The 19,019-nt window shown below is 43.7% G+C and overlaps 1 protein-coding gene across 2 annotated transcripts in view; it reads right to left on the reverse strand.

Annotated features, from left to right (window-relative positions):
* LOC140478734 (glutamate-rich protein 6-like) overlaps window positions 1-19,019 on the reverse strand; it is a 92,534-nt gene that overhangs the window by 27,313 nt on the left and 46,202 nt on the right. For both annotated transcript variants that reach the window (XM_072572048.1, XM_072572047.1), the window contains 4 exons: window positions 13,883-14,020; window positions 9,779-9,856; window positions 7,537-7,593; window positions 2,871-2,936 (listed from right to left, as the gene is read on the reverse strand). In XM_072572048.1, the coding sequence (XP_072428149.1) occupies window positions 2,871-2,936; window positions 7,537-7,593; window positions 9,779-9,856; window positions 13,883-14,020 (339 nt within the window). The remainder of the gene's footprint in view (window positions 1-2,870; window positions 2,937-7,536; window positions 7,594-9,778; window positions 9,857-13,882; window positions 14,021-19,019) is intronic.

Raw genomic sequence — 19,019 nt, forward strand, 5'->3', positions numbered from 1 at the left:
GTCATGAACCTGCAGCATGAAGATTAAAAGTAAAAACAAAGCCGTGTCTCATTACAGGGACTGTCGAATCCTGTGGCACCAAAAGTAGCCTGTTGTGCTTGAGCTGCCTTTTTAAAATAGCCTTTGCACGTGGTGCTATAACCACACTCTTTGTCCGAAATCCTGCAGGTTCCTGATCTTCACATACATTCATTTAGTGTGTCAGTTCCTGATATGGTTCCTTGGGTTAAATACCACTACCTGTACGATAACAGTCTGAATATTCCCTATATGTTTATCCTTATAACATATGCCAGGAATACTGAGTTCTTGTTGAGACAGATGCTTGAAGTTTATTAACAACATAAACGCTTTACACTGCTGTAAGATCTCGGACATGCACATCATCTTGGTTCTATGCTTACTGTTGTCAAGGGAACACTAAGTGATTGCATCATCATTCATGGCCAGCTGGTTGACTGACTCTACACTTTCCTGTGACTGCTGAAGATGGGAGCGAGATCTCCATACTGGAACCTCACATGTCGCGATATCATCTAATCATCTTAAATGAACACCGCCTGCCTGGAATCTATGCAACAATACAACAGCTCTTTCAGTTCAGATCTCTGAGTCACCCACTCAGCAAAAGGAAGTTTTTTTTCCCCAAGTGCTTCAAAACTTCTCATCGTCTTGAAAACCTTGGCTCTTACCCATCTTTGTTCAGAGGGGAACAGTCCAAATCTTTCCAACCTGTCCTCATAACTGAAGTCTTTCATCCTGGCAAAAACCTCAGGAAACCTCCCCCCTCTGTATCTTTTCCAAAGGTTTGATATATTTTCTGGTGTGTGAGACCCAGGATCATCTGCCATTATTCTGCTGAGGCCAAATCAGTAATTTATAAACTTAAGAGAATGACCTCTTTCTCATGTTCTCTGTCTGAAGGTCAGTCCAATCCATATTATGATAATCTCCACCATGGGCAGGAATATCACAATAGTCTCTACTATGGGCAAGGCCATAAAGCAGGTCCCTAAACCACCCTATCAGGGACAGGGGCTAGAGTCATAGAGATGTACAGCAAGGAAACAGACCCTTCGTCCAACCTGTCCAGGCCAACCAGATATTCTAACCTAATCTAGTCCCATTTGCCTGAACTTGGTGCCTATCCCTCTAAATCCTTCCTATTCATATGCCCATCCAGATGCCTTTTAAATGTTCTAATTGTACCAGCCTCCACCATTTTCTATAGCAGCTCATTCCATAGGTGCACCACCCTCTGTTTGAGAAAGTTGCCCTTTACGTCCCTTTTAATTTTTTTCCCCTCTTACCCTAAACCTATGCCCTCTAGTTCTGGACTCCCCCACCCAGGAAAAAGACCTTGCCTATACTAAAGGCCATCCTGTTGGTATTGATCAAATCTACATTCACCATCCAACCAACTAGCAACCCAAGGAGTCTGAGTTGTTGTAGCAACATACACCTTTACTGTGGTAGTCCTGTAGCTATGGGTAGTGATGGTAAAGGCTCCAATCTCTCTCTCACTCTTACAGCCTGTCACGAATGTATATTGAAAGGACTGACAATACTTGACCTCTATGACGACATTATGAACACACCTTCTTTGAATTACTGAATCCCAGCATTGGACTTGAACTTGGAGCCTCTGGCTCAGATACAGGTCTATTGAGCACGATGTGATAAGACCTCCTCTTCTTTTGATAAGCCCAAATACTTCTGCGATTTGCCTTTTAACTTTTTTTTGTATGTACACAAACAAATATCTACATGTTTCAAAATAATAGCATTTATAACATACTGCCTTTCTATGGTTTTGCTCCCAAAGTCACTTTGCACCTCTCTGGGTTGAAATCTATCTGCTGAGCCTCTGCCCACTGAATCATTCTGAATCCAATAATTATCCTCTTGTAACATCTCATCCATTGTTTCTCCCTCCACAGATGCTGCCAGACTCCTTGAGGAATTGAAACATTTTGTCTTTTTATTTGAGTTTTCCAGCATCAACAGTCATTTGCTTTTCCATTAGTAGATACCTTGATGGGAAGTTAATTGATGTCTTAGGATTAACATGTGTGACACCAGCGTTTTCCTCTGCAATGATGAGATATATGTGTTACCATCGCTGAAACCCCCACTATCAACATCCTGGGGGTTAACATTGACCAGACACTCACCTGGACTCACCACAAAACACGAGCAGGTCAGTGGCTAGGAATACTGCGCCAGGTAACTCACCTCCTAACTTCCCAAAGCCCATCCACCAGCTACAAGGCACGAGTCAGGAGTGTGCTGGAATACTTGCCTGGATGAGTGCAGCCCCAACAACACTCAACAAAGAAACTTGACACTACAGGACAAAACAGCCTGCTTGATTGACACCACACCCACAAGCATCCACTCCCTCCACCCCCAATACTCAGTAGCAGCAGTGTGTACTATCTACAAGATGCACTGCAGAAATTCACCAAAGATCTTTAGACAGCACCTTTCAAACCCACGACCACATCCACTCAGCAAGACAATGTCAGCAGATACATGGGAGCACCAGCACCTGCAAGTTCCGCTCCAAGCCACTCACCATCCTGACTTGGAAATATCACCGTTCCTTCACTGTAACTGGTTCAGAATCCTGGAATTCCCTCCCTCCGGCCATTGTAGGATGAGCCACAGCATATGGATGGCAGCAGTTCAAAAGGGCAGCTCATCACCACCTTCTCAAGGGCAACTAGGGATGGGCAATAAATGCTGACCCAGCCAATGACACGCACATGCCACAATTGAATTTTAAAACATTTACACAATGAATTAATTCGTTAGTCCAGCTCTTGCTGGATGAGAGACATTGCATTGCATTAGGATCCTGTACCTACCACAGACTTTCTGAACTGGTTCCACCCAAGGTGACTGGGAGCTTTTGAAAGATATGAATCCTCAACCTACGGGAAGGAAGATGTTTGCATCAGTAGTGATAGAGATGTACAATAACAAAAACACACTGTTTTCCTGTTACCTACTGTGCTGAGAAAGAATCAAGAGGCATTTTGCAGCATAAGAGACCTAGTGGAAATTTAAAACTCTGCCCCCTGCAGGTACAGACACCAGGGGTCAATGGATAGATTTTTAATAAGAAAGGGTGAGTTATGGACCAGGCCAGACATTCTCAAAATGCTTTAAGAAGGTAACCCAGAACCTAACTTTTTATTTTCTTTTAGGTAGGTGTACAGTGGATATTCCAGGAGTGATGCAGCTGGTCAAACCACACAGCTTTAAACAAAACAGAATTTATTTAAACGTTCCAGATGAAACACAAACAAAGGAAAACAGAATTTAGAATAACTTAACATATTAAGTAACCCATAGGACGCAATATTGCAACTTAACAAAGCTGTACCAATCCCTGCAATATCCTATAAACACAGCCCTTGGCAAAACACAAATTCAAACACAGGTTCTCTCAGGCAGGCAAGTTTTCAGGGAGGAAGTTCAGACAAGACTTCTGTTGAAACATGGAACCTCTTTTCACTGCAGCTGCTTCTCGTGGTCCCCCACTGCCTGCTAAAATTAAACCAGACTAGAGAAAAAAACCAGAACTGGGAGAACTGGCCACTCCCCTGCTATTGTTCAAAGTAACCATTTCTAGACAACTCAGCACCTCTACCCTTATGACCCATCTTGAAAAGTACCAAGGACAACATAACCTTGTTAAAGGGGCAGCATCGTCACAGATGTAAAGGGATAGGAAGAAAAGAAAGGGGTAAAATAGAGTTGAACTAAAATTCAAATTGCTGCTTTGAGAATTTCCTGTTTCAAATCAAAATTGATTTTGAAACCATTTGGGCTGGAGAAAAAGTGGAGACCAGAGAAATGAGGAAAGAAAATTAGGAGGTGAAGAAAGCAAAGAAGGAATAGAAGGGATGGGATAAAGAGTGCAGACTGATGCAGCACAATGGGATTTTGGATAAAGAACAAAGAACAAAGAAAATTTACAATCCAGGAACAGGCCCTTCAGTGCTTTAAGCCTGAGCCAATCCAAATCCACTGTCTAAACCTGTCGGTCAATTCCTAAGCATCTGTATCCCTCTGCTCCCCACATACTCATGCATCTGTCCAGACACATCTTAAATGAATCTACTGTGCCTGCCTCTACCACTTCTGCTGGCAACGCGTTCCAGACACCCACCACCCTCGGTGTAAAGTATTTGTAGTGTATATCCCCCTTAAACTTATAACTATGACCTCTCACCTTGAAGTGTGACCTCTCATTATTGAATCATTGGGAAAAAGCTTATTTCTATCCACCCTGTCTATACCCTTCATGATTTCGTAAACCTCAATCAGGTCCCCCCCAATCTCCTTTTTTCTAGTGAAAACAAACCTAACCTACTCAAGCTGTCTTCATAGCTAGCACCTTCCATACCAGACAATATCCTCGTAAACCTTCTCTGCACTGTCTCCAAAGTGTCCACATCCTTTTGGCAATGTGGCGACCAGAACTGTACACAGTATTCTAAATGTGGCTGAACCAATGTCCTGTACAATTTTAACATGACCTGCCAGCTCTTATACTCTATACGCCATCTGATGAAGGCAAGCACACCCTATGCCTTCTTGACTACTGTATCCACCTGTGCAGCAACCTTCAGGGTACAATGGACTGGAACTCCCAGATCTCTCTGCCCATCAACTTTACCCAAGGCTCTTCCGTTCATTGTATAATTCACTCTAGAATTAGATTTGCCTAATGCATCACCTCACATTTGTCTGGATTGAACTCCATCTGCCACTTCTCTGCCCAACTCTCCAGTCTATCTATATCCTCCTGTATTCTTTGACAGTCCCAATTGCTTTCTGCTACTCCACCAATCTTTGTGTCACCTGCAAACTTGCTGATCGTACCAACAGTGCCCTCTTCTAGATCATTTATGTATATTACAAACAACAGTGGTCCCAACACTGACCCCTGTGGAACCATGCTGCCTATCACTGATAAGCCCATTCTTTCCTAAGTATAAATAGATTATATCCCATAGTACCTTCTCCAGCAACCTTCCCACCACTGACATCAGGCTCACTGGTCTGTAGTTACCCGAAGTATCTCTACTATCCTTCTTGGACAGGGGCACAACATGAGCAACCCTCCAGCCCTCCGGCACCTCACCTGTGTTTAAGGATGCCACAAAGATATCTGTCAGGGACCCAGCTATTTCCTCTCTCTCCTCCCTCAGCAACCTGGGATAGATCCCATCCGGTCCTGGGGATTTGTCCACCCCAATAACCTCTAGCCTACCCAACACATCTTTCCTACTTATGTCAATGTGATCCAGAGTAATCAAACTTCAACTCTAATCTCAACGTTCATCATGTCCCTCTCCTCAGTGAACACTGATGCAAAGTAATCATTCAGAATCTCACCCATTCTCTCAGGTTCGACACACAGCCTTCCTTCCTTACCCTTCAGTGGACCAATCCTTTATCTAGTTACCCTCTTGCTTCTTATATACGAATAAAAGGCTTTGGGATTCTCCTTAATTCTGCTTGCTAGAGCTATTTCATGACCCCTTTTAGCCCGCTTGATTCCTCGTTTAAGATTTGTCCTACTCTTCTGATATTCCTCCAGCGTCTATTCTGTGCTGCCTAGACCTTATGTACGCTTCCCTTTTTCTCTTGGCTAGTCGTACAATTTCTCCTGTCATCCACGGTTCACAAATCTTGCCTTTCCTATCCTTTGCCTTCAACGGGACATGCCTATCCTGTACTATCTTTAACCTATCTTTGAAAGCATCCCAAATATCAAATGTGGACTTCCCTTCAAATAGCTGTGTCCAATCCACATTCCCCAGCTCCTGCCTAATTTTGATATAACTGGCCTGGGTCCAGTTTAGTAATCTTCCCTTAGGACCACTCTCATCTTTGTCTACGAGTATTCTAAAACTTACAGAATTGTGGTCACTGTTCCCAAAGAAATCCCCCACTGCAACTTCTACCACCTGGCCTGGCTCATTTCTCAACACCAGGTCCAATATGATACTTGTGCATAAATCACAAAAAGCTGACATCCAAGTTCAACAAGTAGTAGAGAAGGCAAATACGCTGTTGGCCGTTAATTCAAAGGGAATGGAGTATAAAATGGGTAAGTCTTGCTCAAACTATAAAAGACACTAGTCAGACCACAGTTGAAACACTGTGACCAGTTTTGGTCCCTTTTTATAAGGAAACACACACACAGACATTGGAGACAGCCCAGAGAAGGCCTATCCCGGGTATGGAGCGATTTCTTTATGAGGAGAAGTAGAATTGGTTGAGCTTCTATTGATTAGAGTTTTGAAGAATGAGAGGTGACCATATTGAGACACAAGCCGCTTAGGGGACTTGTCAGGGTAGATCTGGAAAAGTTGCTTTCCCTTAAGGGGCTTGGACCAGAGAGTATAATCACAGAATAAGGGGTTCCCAGTTCGGCGAAAGATGAGAAGGAATTTCTATTATCAGAGGGCGGTGTTTTTTTTTGCCACAGCGTGCTGCTGAGGCTGGGGCAGTAGGGCCAAGATAGATAGATTTTTAATTACCAAGGGAATGCAGGGTTAAGGGGATAAGGTTGAGTTGGGGATTATCACGTTAGTCATGATCTCATTGAATGCTCTGAATGGCCCACTTCTGCTCCAGAGTCGAATGGTCCTTTGGGATGATCACAAAATATTGAAATGCTCAGTACAGCATTCTACAGTAAGGGTGGAAAAAGGAATTTGCTAAACATTGAACCCATGAAAGGAGGCAACAGTGAGAGATTGGAGAATACAATGAAATCGGCAAGGATTCCTCAACTCAGTATTTGATGGAGAAGAGATTTGAGGAAAAGGTAATCCACGATTTGGCAAAAGTGAGATGGAAAAGGAAATGAGATGATTTAACTCAGCTGAAGGAGAACAAAGGTCTGCCAGAATACGTCCAAGGATACGTTCTCAGGATAAGGGGTAGGCCTTTTAGACTGAGATGAGGAGAAACTCCATCACCTCCATTGAGTGTGAAAGTCTCTGCCACTGAAAGCAGTTGAGGCCAAAACACTGAACGTTTTCAGGAAGGAGATTGGTATAATTCGTTGAGCTAAAGGGATAAGAGGGTGTGGGGGAACAAGGTACTGAATTGGATGATCAGCCAAGATCATATTGAATGGTGGAGGAGATTTGAAGGGCCGAGTGGCCTCCCTCTGCTCCTATTTTCAATGTTCCTGGATTCTTTGGGAAATAAGGAAATAATGGGAGCTCTTAAGAATTTGATTTCATTATTCAACATGGGAGGATTGAACAATATAACACCCATTTCAAACATGAACAGTAGTTACTACATCACAACACTATTTATATCCCTCGTGACTTCCTTTCGTGTTGTTGTGTACAGTTTAATTATTTTAGTTCCAGCTTACTATGATAATTCCTGTCCTGATCTCATACAGTTAGGCCTTTAATAAGAAACCTTGGTGATGACAGTGTTTGCTGGGTTTACTTTGCGCCCTGTGCCTCCGTCACTGGGTCCTGCGCTCACCATTGGCTTGTTGCTCCTCTTGAACTGTTCTTCAGTCATAGTATGTTCTTCTTGCATCTGTTTGGAAGACAAGAAACAGCTTCTGTTAGTGTCATCGGAGTGATGTGTTTTGCATTTGCATGTAATGCTCTTTGTATTTTGACCCAGAATGAGGAAGCAAGTGGATTCAGAGCTTACCCTTGTGCAGCCACTAGGAGGTGTATTGTAGTTCAGATAGACTCACTTCTACTCTACAGAGGAGCATCTCAGATGTTGACCACATTAAACTGTTGGTCTGTCTGAGAATGGGGACAAAGATTGCAGAGAGAATAACGTAACCCCAACTGAATCCATATAGTCTGGAATGTGACCCCACAGCTTGCAGTAATGCACAACGACATTCCAACAAACTTTGGAATCTCCAACTTCTGAGTGGAAGTGTTCAGGAGTGAAGGGAAGGGCAAGGGGTGGTATTTGGCAGGTGACTTGGTCAAGGCTTATTGTTGAGAGGTGATGGAAAGTGGGACTCTTTTCCACATTCTACACCCTGCTTCCACAACACAAGCTCTAACCCCACTCTCAGTGGTGATTCCCCAACAATACATCATTGTACTGTCCCCGATTCCCAAACCAGTTGTCCTGGTGGTATCTCTGTGTGACTTTGAAAACTGATGTGAGGGTCTAACTAAGTGCCCCACCACCTTAACATTGCACTCAGTCCTATCATCGAAGATGTAAAACAAGGGCTTTGATAAACTCAGAAACAAAGCAGGACAGCCTGCTTTTTTACTTCAATCCAAATCCCTACAGCGCCCTTCTAATGTCCTTTAGGGAAGGAAACTGCCATCCTTACCTGGTCTGGGCTACATGTGACTCCAGACCCACAGCAATAGGGTTAACTGTCCTGTGGGCAATTAGGGATGGGCAATAAATGCTGGTCTAGCCAGTGATGCCCCCATCCCATGAATGAATAAAAAAGACTTTACCAGACGTTTGTCATTCTCTAGTTTCTCTAGTTGTGTCATTCACGCCCTGCCGCCTGCTAGCATTCTCCCACTCCTGGTCTAATTAAGTTATCGGGGTTGGTATAATGCCTGACCTTTGCCATTTCTGTGAGCAGCCAACAGAGGGCAGGCTTGCAATCTTCAGTACTGGCCTGGAGTCTCCAGGAATTGAGCATCAATCTCTGTGCAGCCAGGAAAAATCATCGGCAAAACAACAAAGATTGATTTCTCCATCATCATTGCCTTGAACACTTCTCTTTACCTGGATTGTTTTTACCTTTTTACTTCTCTTTACCTGTCAAGACAGAAAAAAAGTAGAAAACGGGGGAAGGAGAAGGAGACTGTTTGGCTGACAGTCAAGCAACCTCCAGTTGGGTAATGAGTCTTCTTGCTTTCCAAGTGGATGAAAAGGCTGGATGGGTTGGCCAACTATTGGCTGGAACCTGAGAGAGGTCATGTGAAAACCTCCAGGAAAACCTGGAAAAACCTCCTGGAAGACACTGAATCGCAGTTGGCAACCTTGAATGGGGGGCCCATGAGAACAGACATGTCGGTGCAAAGTTAACGCCCAGCCTCCCTATCAGGATGGGGTGGGGTGGGTTAGTGTTTTAACACTCAGCCCCGTCAGCTTTCCAATGAGCAGGTGAGGCTAGAATCATCTCCCGCTTACACCTCTCTTTGACCAAGGTGAGGATCTCGGACAGGAGTGATGAGCACAAACCCAATTGCACAATTTCCCAAAATAATGCTCTTGCCAGCTCAGTACCATGTTAATTTAATTTATTAGCCTCAGGGAAGTGTGAGAGCAGCTTCTACAAACCATTATTTACAATATACCTAATGCTTAACACTAACACCCCTATGTCCCTTATGAAATGGAAGCACTGTTTGCATTTTCAAATAGCTTGACAAATGCACAGATTTAAAACATCAACATGGGAACCCTTAAGGACCCCGTCCTGAGTTAGTAGGATAATAGCATATAGGCACTATTGACAAAAAGGCAGGAAAATTGAGGATGATCAGATTGATTGGTGGAGCAGAATTGATGGGCCAAATAGCTTGCTTCTGCTCCTACATCTTATGGTCATAGTTAGATACACTGGTTCTGGGATATGTATGATATATATATTGCTGGGATATAATGTAATGATTCATTATTGTAATGGACTGATAGAGTCACTGCTTTCCTGATATAGAGCTGAGCCAATAGTGAAACAGTTACATTCAGTATCAACATCAGAAAACATCACACTTACTAATTTGTTCCGGCTCCACTGCCAGTACTCCTTAAAATCATTGATTTCCTTTAAATCTTTTAACCAAGTGTTCTTTACCTATATTGAAGACAGCAATGTGATGTTATACAGAATATACATAATAGTACACTTCTTTTGTTAAATTTCATTTTCTCTACATATTACAAATGAGACTAAGACAGAGAATGGGCACTAGGGAAAGACATTGTAGATGGTCAGCCATGGTCTGTTGAACTTATGGAACAGGCTCGAGGGGCATTTGGGCTGTTACCATGTCATATGTTCCAATTCTCTCTTACTTTTAGGCCAGGACAGTATTCCTAGATTGAATAACTACTTCTTCCCAGTCCTCTCTTTCCAGACGTTAGGAGGTAAAGAATCAGGACTCAACACACAGAATGTTGAAGAAACTCAGCAAGGCTGGCAGCATCTGTGAAGAGAGAAACAGTTAACACTTAATTCTATCCTCATTTCTGGAGAGGAGTCAGACTGGACTTGAAGTGTTAACTCTTTCTCTCTCTACAGATGCTGCCAGACTCACTGAGTTTCTCCAGTGTTCTCTGAGATTGTTTCCCTCCCAGACCACATCCATCAAATTGATTGGTCCATCATGGAATGGGGGCTAACACTCAAGTAGCAATGAACCAGTGGTTTAACAGTCCTGCAGGGGAGTCATCTTAGAATTAGAAACAGTGTGGAAGTAGGCCCTTCAGCCCATCAAGTCCACAGAGACCCTCTGAACAACATCCCACCCAGCCCCACAACCCCTTACCCCTGCATTTCCCATGGCTAACCCACTTAGCCTGCACATCCCTGGACACTATGGGCAATTTTGCATGGCCAATGCAGCTAACCTGCACATTTTTGGACTGTGGGAGGAAACCCACGCAGACACAGGGAGAATGTGCAAACTCCACACAGAGTGCAAAAAGAGTGTCCTGGATTTGGCAGAAGTGAGATGAAAAATATGCAAAGTAAAAGGAAATGAGACCATAAAGTTAAACTAAAAGAAATAAGGGTCTGTTTAAATACATCCAAGGATTTTGTGGGAAATGAGGAAAGGAATCCTGAATTACAATCCTCCCTCATTTGTTCTTTTTACACTTGGGTATTGGTGTTTTTCAGGTTACTTATGATCCATTGTCTCTGTTCCAGGGATGGAGATGCCTTTGGTACTTTGTGTACCCTGGCTATTTCCTTTATTTGGTCCAGTCCAACTTGAAGCATACCACCAATATATTAAAAGAAGATTCACTGGGAATTTCCCGTGGGAGTCCCAACAGCACAGAGGACTGCCAGTATGACTGGCAGACAGGAATATCTGCTGGTCTCCTATCAAAGGCCCTGGCTCAAAAAAACCCTAGATCCATGTCGATCTAAGATTGTTGGAATCTCAGCCATCACTGTCCTTAGCTCGATGTAAGTAAAAGTACATGATGTGACAGCAACTCACACTCTGAGTGACCTGTAACACACCACCGACCTCTGGGAAGGCAGGCAAAAATAATTTTATTTGTGGAAGAGGTAACCTTAGCTAAAATGGGTATATTTAATTATCCTGAAAATAATTGCTTTTAAAATTTCCCAAAAAAAAATGTAAACAAATAAATCAAGCAAATTGTCCTGTTTATTTTAGAGAATCAGTTTCGTTATTTAAAATCAGGTATCTCTCAGATGGCAAATTGAATTCACAGAATTTTGCAAAGGTCAATTGTAAATATTACACGACACTAGATTCCTGTTCTTAAATACAGCAAGGAGTATATTTTAAAGTACATTTTTAATTCTACATTATCTTTGAAAACATTGTTTCATTGCAGTTGGTCTTGTGGAAGAGGAGAACTTAGCTAAAATAGGCAAATGTAATTATTCTGAAAATAATTGCTTACCAAAAAAGGTAAACTAATATAGCGAGCAAATTGTCCTGTTTGCCTGAGAGAATTCAGTTATTTAAAATCAGGTATCTCTCAGATGGCAACTTCTGATTAGCAGAATTTTGTGATAATCAACTGTAAGTATTACACTACACTAGCTTCCCGCTTCTAAATACAGTAAGGAACATATTTTAAAGCACAATTTTAACTCTACATTATCTTGTGAAACATTGTTTCATTGCAATGGGTCTTGGCAGATTTTGGCACAATCCAAAGGCACTTGGTGGGCGGCACGGTGGCACAGTGGTTAGCACTGCTACCTCACAGTGCCAGAGACCCGGGTTCAATTCCCACCTCAGGTGACTGTCTGTGTGGAGTTTGCACATTCTCCCCGTGTCTGCATGAGTTTCCTCCGGCTGCTCTGGTTACCTCCCACAGTCCAAAAATGTGCAGGTTAGGTGAATTGGCCATGCTAAATTGCCCGTAGTGTTAGGTGAAGGGGTAAATGTAGGGGAATGGGTCTTCAGTGGACTTGTTGGGCCAAAGGGCCTGTTTCCACACTGTAAGTGATCTAATCTAAAAGAGTGGGGAACTTGCAAAACGAGTGGTTTTGGGAGCAATCTTCGAATGAGTTGAAACAGAAACACAATATTAATCCTGCAAAGGTTAGAATTTCACCAGCACAATAAGGCAAGATGTATTTGAAGCTTCATGCTCACATTGGTTATACCCCATCGGTATCTAAAGTTAGCACCCATGAATCCTTTGTTACCTGTTGCATCCTCTGCAAGAGGGTAATGGTGTTTGATGCAGCCCAGTCAAAGGAGCAGCAACTACCAAATCTGATGGTGATGCAAATAAACCATTTAAAAGGAGTGGATACACAAAGGGCGTCAACAGGAGCACTTCTACCTTTTGCATGCTATATTACAGAAAGGTATAGAAGAGATGTCAGTCATAGCTCCGTTGTAGCATTTTCACCTCTGAGTGAGAAGGTTGTGGCTGGTTCACCACAATCTCTGCAAAGAAAAATGAGCATGACATCCAGGCTGACACTCCAGTGCAGTACAGTAATGAGGGAGTGCTCTCAGATGTAGGTGAACGCAATATATACTGCACTATTTCAAAAAGGAGACCTGCATTTATATAGCATCTGTGATGATCTAAGGATATTCCGAAATGCTTAACAGCTAATGATGTACATCCAAGTTGTTATAAGTTTGGAAGTATGAGAGCCAAACTCCCATAAGCAATGATACAGTAACAATCAGATCATCTGTTTCATTTGTGATGTTGATTGAGGGACACAATTGGGCAGGACACCAAGGATGATTTCCTGACTCTACTTTGAAAGAGTCATCTTGCAGCACCACCTAAAACAACAGACATTTTTTTAATTTAACGTCTTATCTAGAAGACAGTCCAACAATGCAGCAATGGGCAGGTGATAGTTCAGTGGTATTATCGCTAGACTATTAATCCAGAAACTCAGCTAACGTTCTGGGTTTGAATTCCACCATAGCAGATGGTAGAATTTGAATTCAATAATGAAAGAAAAATCTGGAATTAAGAGTCTAATGATGACCATGAAACCATGGTCGATTGTCAGGAAAAACCCACCTGGTTCACTGATGTCCTTTCGGGAAGGAAATCTGCCAACCTCACCTGGTCTGGCCTACATATGACTCCAGATCCATCGGAATGAAACTTAATTGCCCTCTGGGTAGTTACAATTGGGGAACAAATGCTGGCCTAATCACCGATGCCTACATCCCGTGAGTGAATAACAAAAGTACTGCACTGGAGGATCAGCCTAGAGTTTTGTGCTCCAATTCCTACAGTGAGTTTGAACACGCAGCCTTCAGGTTAGAGACTACCCAACTGAAGCACGAGCGAAGATAAGCAAGCAAGTTCTCCCGGTGTACAGGGTCAATGGTTATCCCTTAATAACAGTACTAAAAAGAGCAGTCTGTTTAAGGGAAGTTGATGTGTGTACATTGGCTGCTGTGTTTTCTATAACAGTGACTACATACGAGACAAATTGGATGTTAAGTGCCTTGGGACATACTCGATGAATGAAAGGCAAGCTATAAAATGTATCCCTTCCTTTTGCATCCAAAAAATTATTTTCTTATATTTCATTCATCTGATAGAGTCTTGACTGCCATGGGAGATTCACAATCCTAAAGTATAAAACTTACTACGGGCTGAATAATGGAACCACAATTACCTTTGGTCTTATCGCTTTATAATCAATCGGTTGCTCTTTGGACTCTTGTTTATAAGCCAGGATAGTTGGCGGTCCAACACTGGGCAATGAGTAGATGCCAGAATCAAATAGTCTTCCAGATATCTTATCATCAATAAACTTTAACAAAGAGACCACAGTCACAATCAGGGAAAAGCACAGAGACTATGGGATAAATTAACAATATTTGGTGAATATTATATGCATGACTTGTTGTCAGTATAACTTGAGTGACTTCTCATATTGGCTATTGTGGATCAATAGTCACCTTTCCCCTATAACACATTGTACTGTGTTTTGGGGCAAGATGCAAGATCATCTCCTTGGGTCAACCATCTCAGACAATCCCAATTAAGTTAAAAATTACACAACACCAGGTTATAGTCCAACAGGTTTATTTGGAAGCACTAGCTTTTGGAGCACTGCTCCTTCATCAGGTGGTTGTGGAGAATAAGATTGTAAGACACAGAATTTATAGCAAATGTTTACATTCGGATGTAACTAAAAGTATACATTGAAAAAGATCTGGATTGTTTGTTAAGTCTCTCATCTTTTAGAATGACCATTTTGGTTTGAGTTCTTTCATATGTAAATCGCAAATCTTTTTTTACAAGTTACATTCTCAAGTGAACTGTTGAGGCTGTACAGGACATTGGTTCGGCCACTGTTGGAATATTGCGTGCAATTCTGGTCTCCTTCCTATCGGAAAGATGTTGTGTAACTTGAAAGGGTTCAGAAAAGATTTACAAGGATGTTGCCTGGGTTGGAGGATCTGAGCTACAGGGAGAGGTTGAACAGGCTGGGGCTGTTTTCCCTGGAGCGTCGGAGGTTGAGGGGTGACCTGATAGAGGTTTACAAAATTATGAGGGGCATGGATAAGATAAATAGACAAAAGTCTTTTCCCTGGGGCCGGGGTGTCCAGAACTAGAGGGCATAGGTTTAGGGTGAGAGGGGAAAGATATAAAAGAGACCTAACGGGCAGCTTTTTCACACAGAGGGTGGTATGTGTATGGAATGAGCTGCCAGAGGGTGTGGTGGAGGCTGGGGTACAATTGCAACATTTAAGAGGCATTTGGATGGGTATATGAATAGGAAGGGTTTGGAGGGATAAGGGCCGAGTGCTGGCAGGTGGGACTAGATTGGGTTGGGATATCTGGTTGGCATGGCCGGGTTGGATTGAAGGGTCTGTTTCCATGCTGCAAACCTTTATGACTCTATGACTCTAATTGGTGTCATGTCGGCCCGGATAATGTATTAAAGGTGTTAGCTTCCTGTGTCAGGCTGTCTGTGCCAAAATGGTCAGACTGTTTCTAATCAAAAAAACGGATTTATAGTCTCTGACATGTATTCATGCAGTTATAGAGCAAAGTAACATGTAATTATGCAAGTACAAATTCACCTCACAAATTTATATATGATTAGATTAGATTAGATTCCCTACAGTGTGGAAACAGGCTCTTCGGCCCAACAAGTCCACACCGACCCTCCGAAGAGTAACCCACCCAGACCCATTTCCCTCTGAATCATGCACCTAACACTATGGTCAATTTAGCATGATTCTGGATTAGTGGTGCTGGAAGAGCACAGCAGTTCAGGCAGCATCCGAGGAGCAGTAAAATCGATGTGCTACTATGCTACTTTCTCCCCACCCCCACCCTCCTCTAGATTATCTCTCCACCCTTCAGGCTCTCTGCCTTTATTCCTGATGAAGGGCTTTTGCCCGAAACGTCAATTTTACTGCTCCTCGGATGCTGTCTGAACTGCTGTGCTCTTCCAGCACCACTAATCCAGAATCTGCTTTCCAGCATCTGCAGTCCTTGTTTTTACCTAGTTCATTTTAACCCTACTGCGAATCCTCTTGCAAGGACGCCTGCCTTGAAGAAGTTTTCCTCCTCTCTCTACAAGAATCTCAGGGAGTCCCTCTCCCACTGCAACTCCCAGGTCATTTCCTCTGACCTATCACCTTCATCCCCTCCCCCACTCACCTATTGTACTCTATGCTACTGGTTGCCAGCATCTGCAATTAAGCATGGCCAATTCACCTGACCTGCACATCTTTGGACTGTGGGACTGTGGGAAGAAACCCATGCAGACATGAGGAAAACGTGCAAACTCCACACAAACATTTGCCCAAGGCTGGAATCGAACCTGGGACCCTGGTGCTGTAGGCAGCAATGCTAACCACTGAGCCACCATGCCGTCCACATGTATGTGTGAATTGTGGGTGTGTGTGTTGGGGGGAGAGGGTTATGAGTGTCTGTGAGAGGGTGTGTGTATGTGTATGAGCGTGAGTGTAAAGGGGTTTATGTCTCTGAGAGTGTGTATGTGTGTGTGTATGAGAGAGGATCTGCATGAATGTGTGTGTGTAGGAGTGTCGATGTGTATCTGTCTGATTGTGTGTGTGTGTGTGTGTGTGTGTGTGTGTGTGTAGCACAGTGGGGTCACCTGTAGTGTGACATGAACCCCAGGTCTCAGTTGAGGCCATCTCCAGGGGTACTGAACTTGGCTATCAGCCTCTGCTTGGCCACGTTTCATTGTTCCCTGTCCCGAAGTCCGCCTTGGAGGATGGTCACCCTAAGGTCCGAGGTCGAATGTCCCGAACCGATGAAGAGTTCTCTGACTGGGAGGGAACACTCCTGTCTATTGATTGTTGTGCGGTGCCCATTCATCCGTTGCCGTAGCTTCTGCTCGGTCTTGTCAATCTACCATGCCTCCGGGCATTCTTGCCTGCAGTATACGAGATTGACAATGTTGGCTGAGTCGCATAAGTACCTGCCACGTACATGGTGGGAGGTGTCCCCACGTGTAATGGTGGCATCTGTGTCAACATTATGTCACATCTTGCAGCATCTACCATGACAAGGTTGTATGGAGTTGTCCTGAAAGCTGGGCAATTTGCTGCAAACAATGATTTGTTTGAGGTTTGGTGATTGTTTGAAGGCGAGCAGTGGAGGTGTGGGGAAGGTCTTGGCGAGGTGCTTATCCTCATTGACAATGTGTTGCAGGCTGCGAAGAACATGGCGACGTTTTTCGGCTCCTGGGAAATACTGAACAACGAAGGGTACCCTGTCGGCTGCAGCTCTAGTCTGTCTCCTGAGGAGGTCATTACGATTCCTTGCTGCGACAGGTCAGCACTGGTGGTCGATGAATTAAGCATCATACATCGTTCTTATGAGGGCATCCCTAAGTATGTCCAGGTGCCCATCGCGTTCCTCCTCATCTGAACAGATCCTGTGTATGCGTAAGGCTTGTCTATAGGGTATGGCTGTTTTAATATATTTCAGGTGGAGAAGTGTAGCACTGTGAGGTTATTCATGGGTTTGCGGTAGAGTGAGGTGCTGAGGTGCCCATCCCTGATGGAGATGCATGTGTCCAAGAATGAGACAGATAGTAGAGAGTAGTCCATGGTGAGTTTGATGGTGGGATGAAACTTGTTGATATCACTGTGTAGTTTTTTCAGTGATTCCTCTCCGTGGGTCCAGAGGTAGAATATATCATCAATCTACCTGATGTATATTGTTGGTTGGAGGTCCTGCGTAGAGAAGAAGTCTTGTTCAAATCTGTGCATGGAAACATTGGCATATTGGGGTGCAAATTTGGTCCCCATGGCTATTCCGTGTGTCTGGATAAGAACTGGTTGTCAAGATGAAGATGTTGTGATCGAGGATAAAGTGGATGAGTTGTAGGATGGCGTTTGGAGATTGGCAGTTGTTGGTGTTGAGTACTGAGGTTGTTGCCGCGATGTGATTGTGGGGAATGTTAGTGTACAGTGCTGAAATATCCATTGTGTCAAGGAATGTTCCTGGTTCGACTGGTCTGAGGGTGCTGAGTTTCTGTAAGAAATCTGTAGTGTTGCTATAGAAGCTGGGGGTCCCCTGTACAATGGGTTTCAAGATGCCTTCGACATAGCGAGAGACGTTCTCACACAAGGTCTCATTGCCTGATATGATGGGGCGTCCTGGTGTATTGGCTTTGTGTATCTTCAGAAGGTCGTAGGAGTCGCCTACACGAGAAGTACGTGGAATGAGTGAGCGTATGGAACTCTGAAGAGCAGGTCCAAAGTCCTGATCAGTGTGTTCAGTTCACGGGTGTGCTGTTTGGTCGAGTTGGCCGGTAGTTGCCTGTAGTGTTACTGGTTGTTCAGTTGAACAACAACCACGGACCAGTCAAACCGGGAACATTCCTCGTCACAATGGATGTTTCAGCACTCTACACCATCATCGCCTCAGTTTGGTACCCATGGGGAAGGCCTCAACCAGGACCTTGGGTTCATGTCACACTACATGCACTATACACACACAGATAGATGGACACACACACTCACAGATACACACACACAGACACACACATTCACGCAGACCCTCTCTCATACACTCACACATACACTCCCACACACACCCTCTCACAGACTTAAACCCATTTACACTCACTCTCACACACAAACACACCCTCTCACAGACACTCATAACCCCACCCCTCTCACACACACCCACCCACACCTACAGGCACATATACATATATCATTTTGTGGGGGTGAATTTATACTTGCAGAACTATACTTTATACTTTCGGAGATTCACAGGGATGATCCCTGGAATGGTAGGTCTAACATATGAGGAACGGCTGAGGATCCTGGGATTGTATTCATTGGAGTTTAGAAGATTAAGGGGAGACTTAATAGAGACATACCACGCTAATACATGGCTTGGAAAGGGTGGATGCTAGGAAATTGTTTCCGTTAGGTGAGGAGACTAGGACCCGTGGACACAGCCTTAGAATTAGAGGGGGTAAATTCAGAACAGAAATGCGGAGACATTTCTTCAGCCAGAGAGTGGTGGGCCTGTGGAATTCATTGCCTCAGAGTGCAGTGGAGGCTGAGATGCTAAATGTCTTCAAGGCAGAGATTGATAGATTCTTGTTGTCTCGGGGAATTAAGGGCTACGGGGAGAATGCGGGTAAGTGGAGTTGAAGTGCCCATCAGCCATGATTGAATGGCGGAGTGGACTCGATGGGCTAAATGGCCTTACTTCCACTCCTATGTCTTATGGTCTTATGGTCTAACTACATGTTACTTTGCTCAAAAACTGCATGAACCCATGTCAGATTCTGTAAATCCTTT

The sequence above is a fragment of the Chiloscyllium punctatum genome, chromosome 6 (genome assembly GCF_047496795.1).
Source record: "Chiloscyllium punctatum isolate Juve2018m chromosome 6, sChiPun1.3, whole genome shotgun sequence".
In the NCBI taxonomy this organism is placed as follows: Eukaryota; Metazoa; Chordata; class Chondrichthyes; order Orectolobiformes; family Hemiscylliidae; genus Chiloscyllium; species Chiloscyllium punctatum.